At 41.2% G+C, this 15,334-nt stretch overlaps 1 protein-coding gene and 1 pseudogene across 4 annotated transcripts in view; both read right to left on the bottom strand.

The window, feature by feature from the left end:
* Window positions 1–11,330, bottom strand: part of CAPN7 (calpain 7) — a 44,513-nt gene extending 33,183 nt beyond the window's left edge. For all 3 annotated transcript variants that reach the window (XR_013996767.1, XM_081105479.1, XM_081105480.1), the window contains exons 1-4: window positions 10,962–11,330; window positions 7,782–7,890; window positions 2,711–2,868; window positions 1,757–1,824 (exon numbers count right to left, since the gene is read on the bottom strand). Coding sequence is in view for 2 of the 3 variants with exons in the window: in XM_081105479.1 (XP_080961605.1) it covers window positions 1,757–1,824; window positions 2,711–2,868; window positions 7,782–7,890; window positions 10,962–11,063 (437 nt within the window). In the remaining variant the exon portion in view is untranslated. The remainder of the gene's footprint in view (window positions 1–1,756; window positions 1,825–2,710; window positions 2,869–7,781; window positions 7,891–10,961) is intronic.
* LOC308530093 (keratin, type I cytoskeletal 18-like) lies at window positions 3,837–4,991 on the bottom strand (annotated as a pseudogene). Its single transcript has one exon. The product of its transcript is annotated as a keratin, type I cytoskeletal 18-like (transcript).
* Window positions 11,331–15,334: the final 4,004 nt, after the last annotated feature.

Below are 15,334 nucleotides of genomic sequence, written 5' to 3'. Positions count from 1 at the left end.
TAAAATTCTTACAAACTAGTCAACTGTTCACTACTTAAGCTACTCCCAAAGGTATTTTTGCAAACAATATTCTATTAAGTGAGCATTTATATCAGATACTATACAATGGGGATACAAGAATGTATAAAACACAATCCCTACTTTTAAGGTGTTCATAGTTTTGTGGGGAAAGAAAGACAACTACATCAAAAGTGACAGATGCTAACATGAAATAGTACTTTTGAGTAAATGCATGACAGAAGATATTAACTTAATGAAGTGGGAAGAGAGGGTGAATCAGGGAATGTTTTTTTCTGAATTGATGTGTGGGCTGCAGAGAAGTCCACTAGGGGAGTGAGGAAGTATTTGGAGTAGAGAGAATAGCATATGCAAATGTATGAAACAGCAGTGAGTTACGGTAATTTCAAAAGAATGGACACAGCCCCTGTAAACAGTGCAAATAAGAAGCAGTGGGAGATAAAACCACTAGCAGGGATTGGATTATAGGCCTCCAGGAAATTTTGACTTTGTCAAAGAACTAACAAGCTGAAAAACAGAAGTTCTTAATCTGAGGTCCATATATAGTTTCAGGAGTCTTGTGAAAATTCTGAAATTCATGCCAAAAATTTTATGTACATTTTTCTTAGAGAATGGATCCATAATTTTGGACAGATCCTCAAAGGAGCCCATGATTGACCCACTCCAGTGCACTTAGGGATACACTTAGAGAATACTGGATGGGTTAGCTGCATAGGTAATAAAAGGCATTGACGATTCAGACTGGTGAAAGAAGTCAAAATGGAGAAAATAACTATGTGTTAAGTGTCCATATCTTCAAGAATTTGAAAAAAAACAAACTAAAGGCTAGATGATGGTAATAAAATGGAGGGATGACTATTATACTTTGATAAAAAAAGAAGGACTGGAGTGGTACAGCTAGCTAGTCAGAGCCTCAAAAGGAGGCAATTTTATGAAATATAACTATAAAAGCAATTTCCACCCTTTTCCTTTGTCTATAGTACTCTTCAAGGGTAGAATTCTATTGTGCAAATCTATTTATTCTTTCAACAAATGCCTACTGAGCACATACTGTAAGTCCAACCTTTTGCTATATGCTCAGTTAGATCATTAAACAAAACAGACAAAATTCTCTGTGCTCAAGAGCTTGCATTGAAGTGATGACTGTTGGAAGGAACACAAACATTAACATGACAAACTGGTAAATTTCATGTCTTAGAAAGTGTTAAGAATTATGGAAAAGAATATTAGAATAGAGTACGCAGGGTAAAAGTATTGAAGGAGATTCAGTTTTATATTGGTTAGGGCAGGCCTTATTGAAAAGTTGACATTTGAGCAGAGTTAAAGGAATTACTACATTATATAATCTAGGGTATGTGTATGGCTGCAAACTGGCTCATTCTCAATTTCTTCATTTTTATTATTAGCTCTAGAAGGCTCTCTGGAAGTTCTCTTCTTTGGAAGTCTAATATTACACAACAGAAGGGAAGTCTTCCATTTCAAATACCATGATCATTTTTGTTTCATATATAGAAAAAGCTACAGAAAACATTTCTTGATTAATGTTATATTTTAAATTTAAAGCAGGAAACTAGAGAAGTAAATGCACTCAGAGAAAAAAAATAGACTTCCTCTACATCTCAGGTAAAAGATGGAGATTTGTTTTTATAAACTCTAACACATTTTGATAAATCTGTCACATTTAAGTGACACAATACACTGCCACCCATGGAAAAGAACTTAAGTGACCAAAACTCACCTATCTAGTGCCTGTCGAGCCAACTGTTTCAGTTTATTTTGCAGAGTTTTATCAGCAGTTTCATAGGACTTAAAAGAAAGAGAGATACACATTCTGAAGCATAATTATTTTTAAATTTTCTTCACTCATGATATTTCTAAGCAAAAAAATTAACCATGCACATTACACTTCTTGAAATTATGAGAGAATAAACCAAGACATTTTATTTTTATTCTTAAAGGTATTGTTTAAAATAGTGTTGAAACTTGTCATCGAGGTAAGCTTTAAGGCCGCTTAAAGTGGACAGGTGGTAACTGGAGCACAACTGTGTGACCTGGTGCCATGGAAGGCAGGAACCTCAGAAGACCAGCTCTTACCTCCAGTCTCCGATACCCATAGTGATCAGGCGGTTCTCCCGAGCAAAACACCCTAGACAAAAAGCCAGTGCTCTGAATAATACTGAGGCCACTCTCTACCACTTCACCTCATCTTCCTGTCAAATACACTGCTCTTATGCACTAGATGCCCTTTAAAGCTCACATCCCACCTAGGGCTCCTCAGAGAGAAGTAAAAGCAACTCATCATATAGATTTTACATTGCAAATTAATAAAGCACTACCAAACCACTACCTTTGTTTTTAGTGTATGAAATTGAAAAAAAAAGGTGGAGGAGAGTTTATTCTAAATTTGTGATGGTGAATTCTTCCTGTAATAAGTTAATTTAGTTATATGTAATGAGGTTAAAAAGCTACCTGTAATTTAGAAAAAAATTGCTTGATGATCTTAATGCTGTTAAAAACTTTAAACGAGATATTAAAATCCACTATTCATTTTTTACTCTCCATCTTTTAATGAGTAATTTAGTTACATTCATGACACATTTTTTTCTTTAAGAAATTGTTAAATAAAATTAACTAGTAAAGGGAGAAATTTCTTAGCATAATTCCACCAAATTTAACTTGTAGCTATACATACAGTTTTTAGACAGAGATCTACGGCTTCAGTATACAATTCTATAGCATCTTCAACATTCCCCTTTTCATCTTCGTCAAAAGCTTGTGTAACAAGGAAATGGGCACGCTCCAAGTCCAACTGATGTTTTGATTTCAAAGGATCAGCACTCTTTGACTGAACTAGGATAGGAAAATAGTCATATAGAAGTAGTATTACCTATATATCTATCTGGGAAACAACATACCATTTTAATACATTTAAGACATTCTTTACCAAACCTCTATAATCCTTCATTTAAAAAAAATGTTTAGCAAGGTAGAGTTGTGCTAAAACCCACTGAATTATAGATAATAAGAAGGTGAATTTTGTGGTATGTGAATTATATCTCAATAAAGCTGTTATCTTTCTTAAAAAGCTTTACCTTTTGTCTCTTAAAGGTATATGGTGATTTTTTTCTTATCCTTACCTGAGGATAATTTTTCCAGTGAATTTTAGGGAGAGTGGGAGGGAGAGACAGAGAAAAACATCAATATGAGAAACATCGATTGGTTGTCTCCCACACAAGCCTGACCAGGGCAGGGGATCAAGCCTGGAACTGAGGTATGTGCCCTTGACTGGAATCCAACTCAGGACCCTTCAGTCCACGGACTGATGCTCTATCCACTGAGCCAAACTGGCTAGCGTTGGTGATCTTTTTTTACAACTTTAACCCTCAGTAACACCTCTCTGAATAATGTACGAATCCAATTTATAAAATGAAGATACCAAACCTCAAAAATGTTAAAATACCTAGTTCAGGGTTTCTCAGCCTTGGCACTAATGACATTCTCGATGGGTAATTCTTTGCTGTGGACTGTCCTATGCATTGTAGGATTTTTCACAAGGTCTCTGGCCTCTACCAAACTAGATGACAGAAGTATACTCTCCCCACCTCCCCTAGTGTAAAAACTAAATTTCTCTCCAGACATTGCCAAATGTCTCATGAGGGGCAAAATCCCTCCCAGCTGAGAATGAGTGATGTAACCTAAGGTTTCATAGCTACAAATGAAGGGTAAGGACTCAACTTAGATCTTTTGTTTGTTTATTTATTAATGATCACTGAACTTTTTGTTGGTCTCCTGCCTCCCAAGGGGTGCCCACTTCTGCCTTAACATCTCAGAACTTTGATGTCACAGACCTCAGACACCACTTTGCCATCCATAATCCTGGGGTGGTGGTCTTTTGGTTGGATTGCATGGTGTTGCTGTTGTCTAGGGCATCACCAAGATGGACGTCCTCCCCTTCTCCCAGCAGGTGGCAATCTCAGCCTCTAGCTTGACCTTGATGTTTAGTAGGGCCTTGTACCCTTGTACCTGGCGCTGCTGCTCTGCCCCGGGCCTGAGCCAGCTCTGACTCCAGGTGCAGCAGTATCCCGTCAAGCTGTTCCATCCGCATGGCATAATGCATCTCCACCTCCCTCAAGATGGTCTCCAAACTGGCGCTCAGATTTCTCGAGTCCAGGTTGATGTCCAAGACCTGGACCATATGTCTCATCTCTGAGAATGTCATCTCAGTCATTCCTGCCTCAGTGGTCTGCAAGGTGACCACTGTGGTACTCTCCTCAATCTGCTGGGACCAGTACTTGTCCAGCTCTTCTTGGTTTTTCCAAGCCAGCTCATCATACTGGGCCCAGATGCCCGCTTGCCATGATCTTGCTGCGTCTTGAGATTTGGAGGCATCCAACTCCATAGTCAACCCAAAGTTAGCAGTCTGGTTTTATAGACCATTTACTTCCTCCTCGTGGTTCTTCATGAAGAGCAGCTCTTCCTTGAGAGCCTCGATCCCTGTCTGCAGCCGAGTGATACTGGTGTCATCAGTGATCTTTCAAAGCCCATCGATGTTCCTCTCCATAGATGGATGCATGGCCAACTCCATCTCAAACTTGACTCTGAAGTCATCAGCACCAAGACTGGCATTATCAATCTGCAGAACAATGTGGGCATTGTCCACAGAACTTGCAAAGACCTGAGCCTTCGGGTCCTTTCTTCTCCAGTCTCTGATGATCAACCTCGACTCCTTACCCTCTCCAGGCAGTCATTGAGGAATTGCATAGTCTCCTTGCTCAAGACACCCCCTATACCTACTAGGCCCCCAGACCACCAGCAGCCACACATTGCTGGTCGAGCAGGGGACATGGAGATGTGCAAGCCCAAACCCCCAGTGGCTGCATAGACACTGGCCACACTGATGGCTGGCTGGGTGACTGCACAGAGCCCAGGGTCTGGTAGTTGGTGGAGAAGATGGAGTGGGTGCTAAAGCTCATGTTGTTCAGGGAGGAAGGTGAGAGACCAAGACTTGGGTTCAAACTGCTTCAACTGAGATCTTTTAATTCCAAGTCTTGAGTTTTTATTCTACACTGGTGAATTTCAAACTGTGTTACCTCTCCCCACCCAAAACACAACTCATCTCTCAAAGATCTCTTCACTGCCAGCAGATTTTATGTTTTAAAAATTGGGTTTCTGAACAAGACTTTTATTTGATAAATGACTGTTTAAAATAATAATTAAGGCCGAAACCGGTTTGGCTCAGTGGATGGAGCGTCAGCCTGCGGACTGAAAGGTCCCAGGTTCGATTCCGGTCAGGGGCATGTACCTGGGTTGCGGGCACATCCCCAGTGGGAGATGTGCAGGAGGCAGCTGATCGATGTTTCTCTCTCATCGATGTTTCTAACTCTCTATCTCTCTCCCTTCCTCTCTGTAAAAAATCAATAAAATATATATTAAAAAAAAAAATAAAAAAAATAAAATAATAATTAAGGAAACCATTTAATGCTTTACAGATTTCATTTCATTTGTTGAATAAAATGGGCCCAAAAGCTAGCAAAACAATTAAGGTATGTTATACTTTAAAAATCCTTTTGAACTTTACTTCTGTTTCACTGGAAAGCTTTATTCTTTCAAGAGATAAGGGCTATCTCATTCTGTGCCTCAGTATCACATTTATAAATTTAAGAACTTCACTTACTTGGTTGGGAAAATAAAAGTTTCTTGGAATTTACAGGTATTTTGGAAGGCAGCTATGCTCACCACTATACCACCAACGCAAGGTATTTTGAATACATGAATCAATGTAACTTTTTATCAAGTAGGGCCCTGATGCACAGGCAGTCCACATTTTAATACATACAATTTTTGGGACCTTAATTTATACAATTTCTGGGACTTGTCTTAAACTAAACCACCTTATCTTTTTTTTGATGTTGTTAATCCTCACCTAAAGATAGTTCTTCCATTGACTTAAAAAAAATATATTTTTTTATTGAGTTCAGAGAGGAAAGGAGAGAGAGATAGAAACATCAATGATGAGAGAGAATCATTGATGGCTGCCTCCTGCAGGCCCCCTACTGGGGATAGAGACTGCAACCAGGACATGTGCCCTGACCCAGAACAGAACCATGATCTCCTGGTTCCTAGATTGATGCTCAACCATTGCGCCATACTGACCGGGCTTTCTACTGATTTTTTTTAAGAGAGTGGAAGGAACAGTGGGAAGTAGGAAGGGGGTGAGAGAGAGAGAGACATTGATTGGTTGCATCTCACAATCACTACAACCAGGGCCGGGTATCGAACCTGCAACTGAGCTATGTGCCCTTGATCGGGAATTGAACCCGAGACCCTTCAATGTGTGGGCTGACGTTCTACCAGTGAGCCACACTGACCAGGCTAAACCACCTTGTCTTTAAAGGGACTGTTATGACAAGGAATCCAATCATCAAATCTACTTTATCCTAACTATGTGCTTATAACTTCTGCTTCTATCTATTCAGAATGAGTAGTGGAATGTAGCATGAAGTTTATCAGGAAAGGCTGAATAAGTAAAGATTTCTCTAAACTAGTGATATTAACCTGTTCAACTGGTGTGCTGCAAGAATTTTTAAAACATGCAATACCTGACTATTTAGATACCTTGTTTTCATTAGGTTGTCAAATTAAAAAAATAATGACAGTCAACACAATAGCTATCCGGTGTGAATGAAATAAAATTATACTTTTTTCTTTGTCAGATTGGCAAAAATAATATGTTTTTTAGTGTGCCACTGGATTTTAATAATAGTTTATGTGTGCTATGAGATAAAAAAGATTGAAAATAAATTGCTGCTCTAAGCTGCTTGTCACTTTATCATAGGGCCACAGGAAAAAGGGTTAAACTTAAAGAGTCCTTAGTAAGATGAATGCATTTCTAAAACAAAATGTCAACAGGTGATTATTTCTTTTCTACCCTATGAACAGCAAATTTTGACAGAAAACCTGACCTCTAACAAAACTGTGATCATTAAGCCTGTGTGTACTTGCTTTAAAGAATTTTCCATGTTGTTTATGAACATAAATACAGGCTGTTCCAGGTTTCTGCCTACATGTCGCTTTTCTAAGATATGGTTTAAAAGAATTTAGCTAAGGTCTTGAGGTTGAGGATACTGATATAGAAGAGACTGTGAACCCACTACTGAAGTCTTTAAACACTGAAGAGGAGCCCTATCTGGTTTGGCTCAGTGGAAAGAGCATTGGCCTGTGGACTGAAGTGTCCTGGGTTCGATTCCTAGTCAAGGGCACATGCCCGGGTTGTGGGCTCGATCCCCAGTAGGGGGAGGTGCAGGAGGCAGCCAATCAATAATTCTCTCTTATCACTGATGTTTCTATTCCTCCCTTTCTGAAATCAATAAAAAAATATTTTTAAACACTTAAGAGGAGTAGTCATTTAAATTTAATACCAGGAGAGGGCATGTGACAGATATTTAAAAAGGAGACTTTAACAGGGTCCTAATCCTGATTTTGCTACTGATACAGTCAGAATGTAAATAACTCACCATTTCTAAACCTCTAGGAAATTAGGAGATTGAACTGTATTATCTCTAAGGTTCTCCTTCACAGATCAATAATTCATTTACATATTATGACTTTTAAAGATGTGATTACCAAAAGAGGAATTAACAACAAGAGACTTAGGATCAAGATTCAAAGATAAAAATGAAAGAGAAACATAGAGGGAAAAGTAAGATGTGATGGAAGAGAAGAAAAAAAAAATAGAGTGATAAGTTTAGTAGTCTTTTACTGACCTGCTGAATGTAAAGCCTGAACTCTTTCCAGATATTCATTTATTTTTTCTTGAATGTGTTCTAGGCTCGATCCTGCCATCTCAGCATAAATTAAGGCTTGTGCAGCTTCCTAAAAATAAGAATTCAAAGGAATCTAATATATAAATTACAATTTGAATTTTCTTTATTACTTTTTAACTATTGGTTTCTATGAATGACAAAACCAGAATGTCCTTAAGATATTAATAACTTTACTTATAAAGCAAATGAATTATGTAATACTCCAATACCCTTTCTTCAGTTCTTAATGCTCTTAATTTTCTCATACTGTTGACAACTTATCAACTCAAATAGGAGGGATTGATTATAAACATTTTCTTAGAATAGCTGTGATTTATATGTTTTCTTTATGCAACAGGTCAGACTTAAGATTATATACCTTAAAATGGTGAACTGTGCCTTATAAGTATTAGAACAGATAACAATCTATACTAATAAAGGGGTAATATGCTAATTACACTGGGAGACCTTTTGGACAAAGCCATGGTGGCGGGGCAGAGGCAGTTAGGGGTTTCAGGCCAGGAGGGGAAGGCAGTTGGGGGTGAGCAGGCCGGTGGGGGGTGGGGCAGTTGGGGGCAAGCAGGCCGGTGGGGGAGCAGTTGGGGGCGATCAGGCCGGCAGGCAGAGTGGTTAGGGGCGATCAGGCAGGCAGGCAGGTGAGCGGTTAGGAGCCAGCGGTCCCGGATTGCAAGAGGGATGTCCAACTGCTGGTGTGGGATTGGGTCTAAACTGGCAGTCGGACATCCCCTGAGGAGTCCCAGATTGGAGAGGGTGCAGGCTGGGCTGAGGGACACCCCATCTCCCCATGCACGAATTTTGTGCACTGGGCCACTAATAACCAATAAAATAAGATAAAACTAAGTGTCAAGAAAAGATTACAAGAAATTATAAAGCTTAAATAACTCAGTGGGAAGAAAATCTTTCTCCACAGAAAATACATTCTGCCAAATGGTGTCACAGTTTAAAGCAGGTTTCAGCTGCATGAAATCAACTTATTTTAATTAAGAAACTCTGGATTCACCTTTCAGCTATTCATTCCCTAACTTCCACAGCCAATTATGCTGTGGCTAATGAGGAAGAGCTGCCATTCTTCCCATCACCACATAAGGATGGTTACCAATGCTACCACTGAGAAAGACCAGAGAGATTTCTCTAAACTGCAACATTTTCTCTGCAGTAACCTAAACATGTACACTTCGTGAAGCCGCATGGCTAATTGTCTGGATCCAATAAAGCCTTCCACTGAACATCACTTTTTGAATCCAGCTATTGGAGCAGTAGTTGTTTCATTAAAACTAACAAAATCAGTAACAAACAAGTTATTGATTTTGACCAAATGGAAATTCAGTCTAAAAGCTGTGGGGGTACAAAAGCTACGATTTCCTCAGATTCTGTAACTCACTTATTTCAGGGGAGAAAAAAATAACTTCACATGTAACATCATTATCTAAATACATTATAGCTACACGTAACTTCAATAAATTAATGTAATATATATTTTACCCCTTTAATTATCTTGCATGTAAATAGCGATTTTCAACTTATTTTGCTTAACAAATGAAGCAAATTTTTAAAACTGCTGGTATCAATTTTATTTTACTCATTTCTTTTCTATTTGAAAGTGATTAACACTAAGGAATCCCATATAGAACAGTATTAAGAAAGTAAGCACTAGCCGAAACCGGTTTGGCTCAGTGGATAGAGCGTCAGCCTGCGGACTGAAAGGTCCCAGGTTCGATTCCGGTCAAGGGCATGTACCTGGGTTGCGGGCACATCCCCAGTAGGAGATGTGCAGGAGGCAGCTGATCGATGTTTCTCTCTCATCGATGTTTCTAACTCTCTATCTCTCTCCCTTTCTCTCTGTAAAAAATCAATAAAATATATTTAAAAAAAAAAGAAAAGAAAATAAGCACTAAATATCCCATAAAGTTTATGTATATAGTTCCTAGGAGCACAACCACACTGACTTTCTCAAAGATAAAAAATTCTTCCTAATGACATGCACATAAATCCTATAGCAAAACAAGAGGCACTGCATAGTATATTCTTTCACTTTAGAAAAAACTATTTTATATGGCACTATTGTAATCTATGAATATTTACCAGTTATTTCACAAAAAACTAGAAGACACAGAATTTCTACTTTTAAAGAAATATCACCTTCATGAAATTGTCCAAAAAAAAAGTCCGAACGAAATGATTATGAACAAAACAAGTCTCCAAATACGGATTATAAAATATTAATCCGAGAAAAGCAAACCACACATTAATGATATAGCATATCCGTTTATGGAAAAAAATTACTACTTCTCTGACAACATTTCTTAAAAAGGAAAAAAAAAAAGGTGACACTATGATAAAGATACAGCTACAAGGAAGAAGAGGGCTCAGCTAGGGCTGGAGGGGTGTGTCTGCAAACCCTCAAGACTGGAAAGCAGACGGTGGGCTGTGGAAGTTCACACCCTGACTTAATAATTCTGTCCCGAGTAATTTATACAAAAGAAATAGAAAAGACATGTATAGAGAATGAATGACAAGGATATTAACCAAACCATTACTTATGATGCTAAAATACCCGAACGATGCTAAAAATCACAATGGAATGCTGTGCCTCTGGTAAGATATCACAGAAGTAAATTTAACGATTTGAAAAAGTTCAAATGAACAGGTTATAAATAGTATCAACAGTAGGATCCAAGTTTGTTTAAAAAAAAAAAAAAAAAGGGCACACACACGTGTCGAAACGCAAGCACAAAAAATATACCATCAAGTGCTAGAATAAAAGATGTTTTCTTCTTTAAAAACTTATTTTGTTTTCTCCAACGAACATGCATGATTTTAGTGTGTATGAGAGACCACTGCCCAGGAGCCGAGAGTGAGAACCAAGTGATAGAATCAGCCGGCCACGAACCGCCCGCACCTCCTACTGCGGCCACGGCAGCCCCGGGTGGGCACTGCCGGTCCGGACTGCAACCGGAGAGGTGGTCGCTCCAACGCTGTGGGCAAACCTGCAGAGCCCCGGTGGGCGTGGGGGTGCCTGGTGCCCGAGAAGGAAAGCGCAGGAAGAGGAGAGGGTAAAGCGCAGAGGCTACAGGACCCGCCCCTCGGCCTCTCCGACCGACTCCGCGGTCCTCAGCTCACCTTGTAGTAAAACACCGCCTCCGAATAGCGCCCTTCGTGGTCGCGCTGCACCGCCAGCCGCGCGAACTGCACGGCGTCCCGCTCCAGCGCCGACGAGTCCATGGCGCCGAGGCCCCGCACCTGGCGGGGGAGCGAGGCCCTGACGCAGAGGCGCTTCGCCGACCGTGGCGCACCGGGGGGCCGCGGCCAGGACTCCGGAGCACCGAGGGAGGACGGAACAAGTTTCCTTACGGCAGCCGCGTAAAGAGAATGGGTCTTCCCGGCTCGGGCCGCCGCTACGCCGCGCCCCTACGGCGTAGCTCCGGCACCCAGCCCGTGGGGCGGCCCCACTCCGCGGTCTCCGCATCTTCCGCTCCGCCCACCGGCCGCACTGAGCAAGCGCAGCCTGGCCGTCGGGAGATTCTCTGGAGCTGGGGCCGCGCAGGCCGGACTCCTCGCGGGAGTTCAAGGAGGTGGGCGGGGCCATTCCGGCGTGCAGGCGCGCACGTGACCGCCACGGCTCCCGGGATTGGCGGGCAGTACCGAGTCGGGGACCAGTACGCTTTCGCCGTCTACGTGGAGGTGGCCGGGCCGCTGACGCTGTTGCTGGGGGCTCGCCCCGATAGGGGCGCATGCGCCGTACAAACTTCTTTTTTCTACCAGCTCAAGGGAAGGCTCAAAGAGCCAACAAAAAGCACTTCCGAACATCATCTGGAGTGAAGTTTTAAAAATAAGGGACTTAAAGACATTCATAGGATATATAGGAGTCTTTTAAGGTACCCATGAATAACGTTTATTTTCCACAAAATCATGACCCAGTACACAGCACCTCTAGTGTATATATACCCCTAAGTACTGATTGAATTGTCAACAAACAATGTATTTCACTTGTAGGTATCCTTATTTTAATGCTGTTGTGATAAAATAATTAGGTGATTATTTGATGAATGTCTTCTCTCCCTAAAAGTCTGAATTCAGCAATAATAAAAATGAACTAGGGGTAGTCACCACAATATAGAGCAGTGGTTCTCAACCTTGGCTGCACATTAGAATCACTTGGGAATCTTTTTAAAATCCTGATTTCTGGGCCTCATCCTCCGGAAATTCTCTTTGTTATGGGGTGGGGCCTCAACATTAGTAACAAAGAAACAGAATTTCCAGAGGATGAGGCCCAGTAACCAGGATTTTAAAAAGATTCCCAGGTGATTCTAATGTGCAGCCATGGTTGAGAACCACTGATATGGATGAAACACAAAATCCATGCTGAGTCAAAGAAGCAAGACGCCAGAGTACACATGGCATGATGCCGTTGATAAGACAAGTGTAATCAATAACGCTGCAAGTCAGATCAATGACTGGGAAGGGAACGTTCGAGGTGATGGGAATGTCTTGGTGGTGGTGGTGCCAAATGTATACATTTGTCAAAACCCACCAGCCTACATTTTAAATGTGTGCTTTTAATTCATTCTTCATTACACCTCAATGGATTTTTAGTCAGTTGGGCTGTGTTTAAGTGAAACTAGTTTCTTAATTTCTTCACTCTCTCTTCCTATTTAGAGAGGTTAATAATGATAACCATTCCATCAGCCTGTTGTAAAGAACACAGGTGAAAAGAATTTGCCTGTCCCTGCTACAAAGATGGTTCTCATCCTACAGTTTCACAACTAAAGCAGGGATGTTTTCTGACCGTAACAGTTTTACCCCAGTATTAAGCACAAGCCTTGGTAGAGGGCAGATGTCAGTAAGTATTTTAAAATGTTGAATGAGTGAACTCCCCACTGAGTATATCCAATGTGCCATTGTTCCCCATCTTGGTTCTGAAGAATGAAATATAAATTCCCCAGCACAGAGTAGAGGTCTTTTAGTTAGAACATGTGTTCAGGCCACATTGTCAAAGTGTTTGCAGTCACTAGAGCAGCTGAATGCAGTTTTATTCACTCAAAACTGGACTTCTATGTCTAACGCTCTCCCTCTGATCACAGCTTGTAGAACTCCTAGTCCACCTTGAAGGAAGCCTTTCCTAATATTCCAGGTAATTGTGATATCTCCTTGAGCTTATATACTCCCTATGCATGTAATCTTTATTCCTTATTTATTTATTCAATGAACACTAATGTCTACTTTGTACCAGGCACAGAGCTACACATTAAAGACACAAACACTTGTAGTATATTATGAATATACCACAGTTTATTGATATATTTCCTTCCTTCCTTCCTTCCTTCCTTCCTTCCTTCCTTCCTTCCTTCCTCCCTCCCTCCCTCCCTCCCTTCCTTCTTTCCTTCCTTCCTCCCTCCCTCCCTTCCTTCCTTCCTTCCTTCCTTCCTTCCTTCCTTCCTTCCTTCCTTCCTTCCTTCCTTATTATGTCTTCTATGACCCTTCAGGATACTTTGCTTTTGACCCTGCAGTGTGCCTGAACACTGCTTTTTCAGGTTAGGCTCCACCATCTCACACGTCTTGTAAAGACACAAAGCTGATCCTGAGGTGCACCCACACCCCCTCCAGATGCCATCCCTGATGCCTCAGTCCCTGACTTCTTACAAAAATCACTGACCTCCTTTCCTTCCCATGTAATGGGAAAATGGAATCATTTCCCTCCCACAAACACCAGCTGTGACTCCCCACATGGGAAGAGCAAAAATAATTGTTGGTCCTTGCTTTCTTGATTACATTGGCTCACTTACTCTGATAAGAGACCACTGTTTATGTCATTGACAGACTGGGGATGGGTTATCCGCTTAGATAAAAATGTCATCGATAGTCCTGCCTGGTGACAGAGGTAGAAATGGGAGGACAACATGTGTCAGGGCCCATATCTTCAGGAGTTTGAGGACACAAAGTAAGTTTGGTATATGTTTGTGATGAAGAGGAGGGTGTTATATCTCAATAAAAAAAGCAAAAAAGGCAAGGGCCTTGTGGTGCAGCTACCTGGTCAGGACTCCAGAAGGAGACACTTGAATTAATTCATGCTGTAAATGCAAAAGCAATTCCCATCCTTTCCCTTTGTCTACAGCACTCCTCAATTTCTGTATATTTAGGAGACCTCCCTCTCCTCGTTGGAAGCACTCGAAATATGGCTAGTCCAAATTAAGATGTACTAGTAAGTATAACATTTATACCAGGTCCCAAACACTTAGAACAGAAGAAAATATAAAATATGTAATTATTTTTATGTTGATTACATGCTGAAATGACACTTTCAAATGTATTGTATTAAGTAAACTATATTTTTAAAATAAGTTTCACCTGTTTTGCTTCCCTTTTAATGTGCTGACTAGAAAATTTAGAATTACACATTTGGCTAACATTCTATTTCTATTGTCATCATTATTCTAAGACATTCCAGCAGGGCATTTCAGACTGAACATATGCTTTTCAGGCAACCACTTAGTGGTATTCTAGCCATACGTTACATGTTGGTTCTCGGGGAATCAGAGGCTAAAATATTGGAAACCTGTGTGAAAGGAAGTGGGGAGAAAAAGGATTGGGAAGGGGAACTGTCAGCCTGCCATGCAGACCTGACAGAGTCTGTCAGTCTTTTGGGGACTCCAGAGCCAATGCTGTTCTTTAGAGGTGCCCTCCTTGGTACAGATGTCCAGGCCCTTGTATGGCTGCTTTGCTGTTATTGGTTGGGGGCTGTTCCAGGAAGGGCACGCCTTCCTTTGGAAGCTGAAGCCCGCGTGACTCTCAGTTAACCACACTCTTCTCAGCCTGGCAGGGAGTTCTTTCTGGAAGGGCGTTCTGAGCAGAGCAGAGCCTGTCGATGCTCAAAGTTGGCTCATGATATTTAGAAATAATTAGAATTACTTGTTACTGAAAAATCAGAGATTTGCACAACAACATTTGAACTTCCGGCTTCTCTTAGAAGAAAACCACTAGGCCCATATACCCCTCTGGGAGCAACTGTCTAGAGCTGAGCAGTGGCTGCTTGATTATGTGGGACATGGACTCTCCAGCTCCCTCTGCTCAGCCTCCTTGTCCCTGACACTCTTTGCCTGGGGGAAGGAGCTTATGTGCCTTGAGGAGTTCCAGGGAGGCTTCAGACTGGAAAGCCCTGTACTCTGAACCTTCTAGGGCAAAGTTTACAGCAGGTGTGAAATAAATGTTTATTACATAGATAAAGGAGTGCCTCAAGTCCCTTTCTTCTAAGGCAGCGGTTCTCAACCTGTGGGTCGCGACCCCTTTGGGGGTCGAACGACCCTTTCACAGGGGTCGCCTACGACCATTGGAAAACACATATATAATTACATATTGTTTTTGTGATTAATCACTACGCTTTAATTATGTTCAATTTGTAACAGTGAAACTGGGGGTCACCACAGCATGAGGAACTGTATTAAAGGGCCGCAGCATTAGGAAGGTTGAGAACCGCTGTTCTAAGGCAACATGCTATG

This window comes from Myotis nattereri (genome assembly GCF_964212035.1).
Source record: "Myotis nattereri genome assembly, chromosome: 14".
Classification (NCBI taxonomy): domain Eukaryota; kingdom Metazoa; phylum Chordata; class Mammalia; order Chiroptera; family Vespertilionidae; genus Myotis; species Myotis nattereri.
The sequence above is the reverse complement of the archived record's forward strand: the minus strand, read 5'-3'. Positions and strand labels throughout refer to the sequence as shown.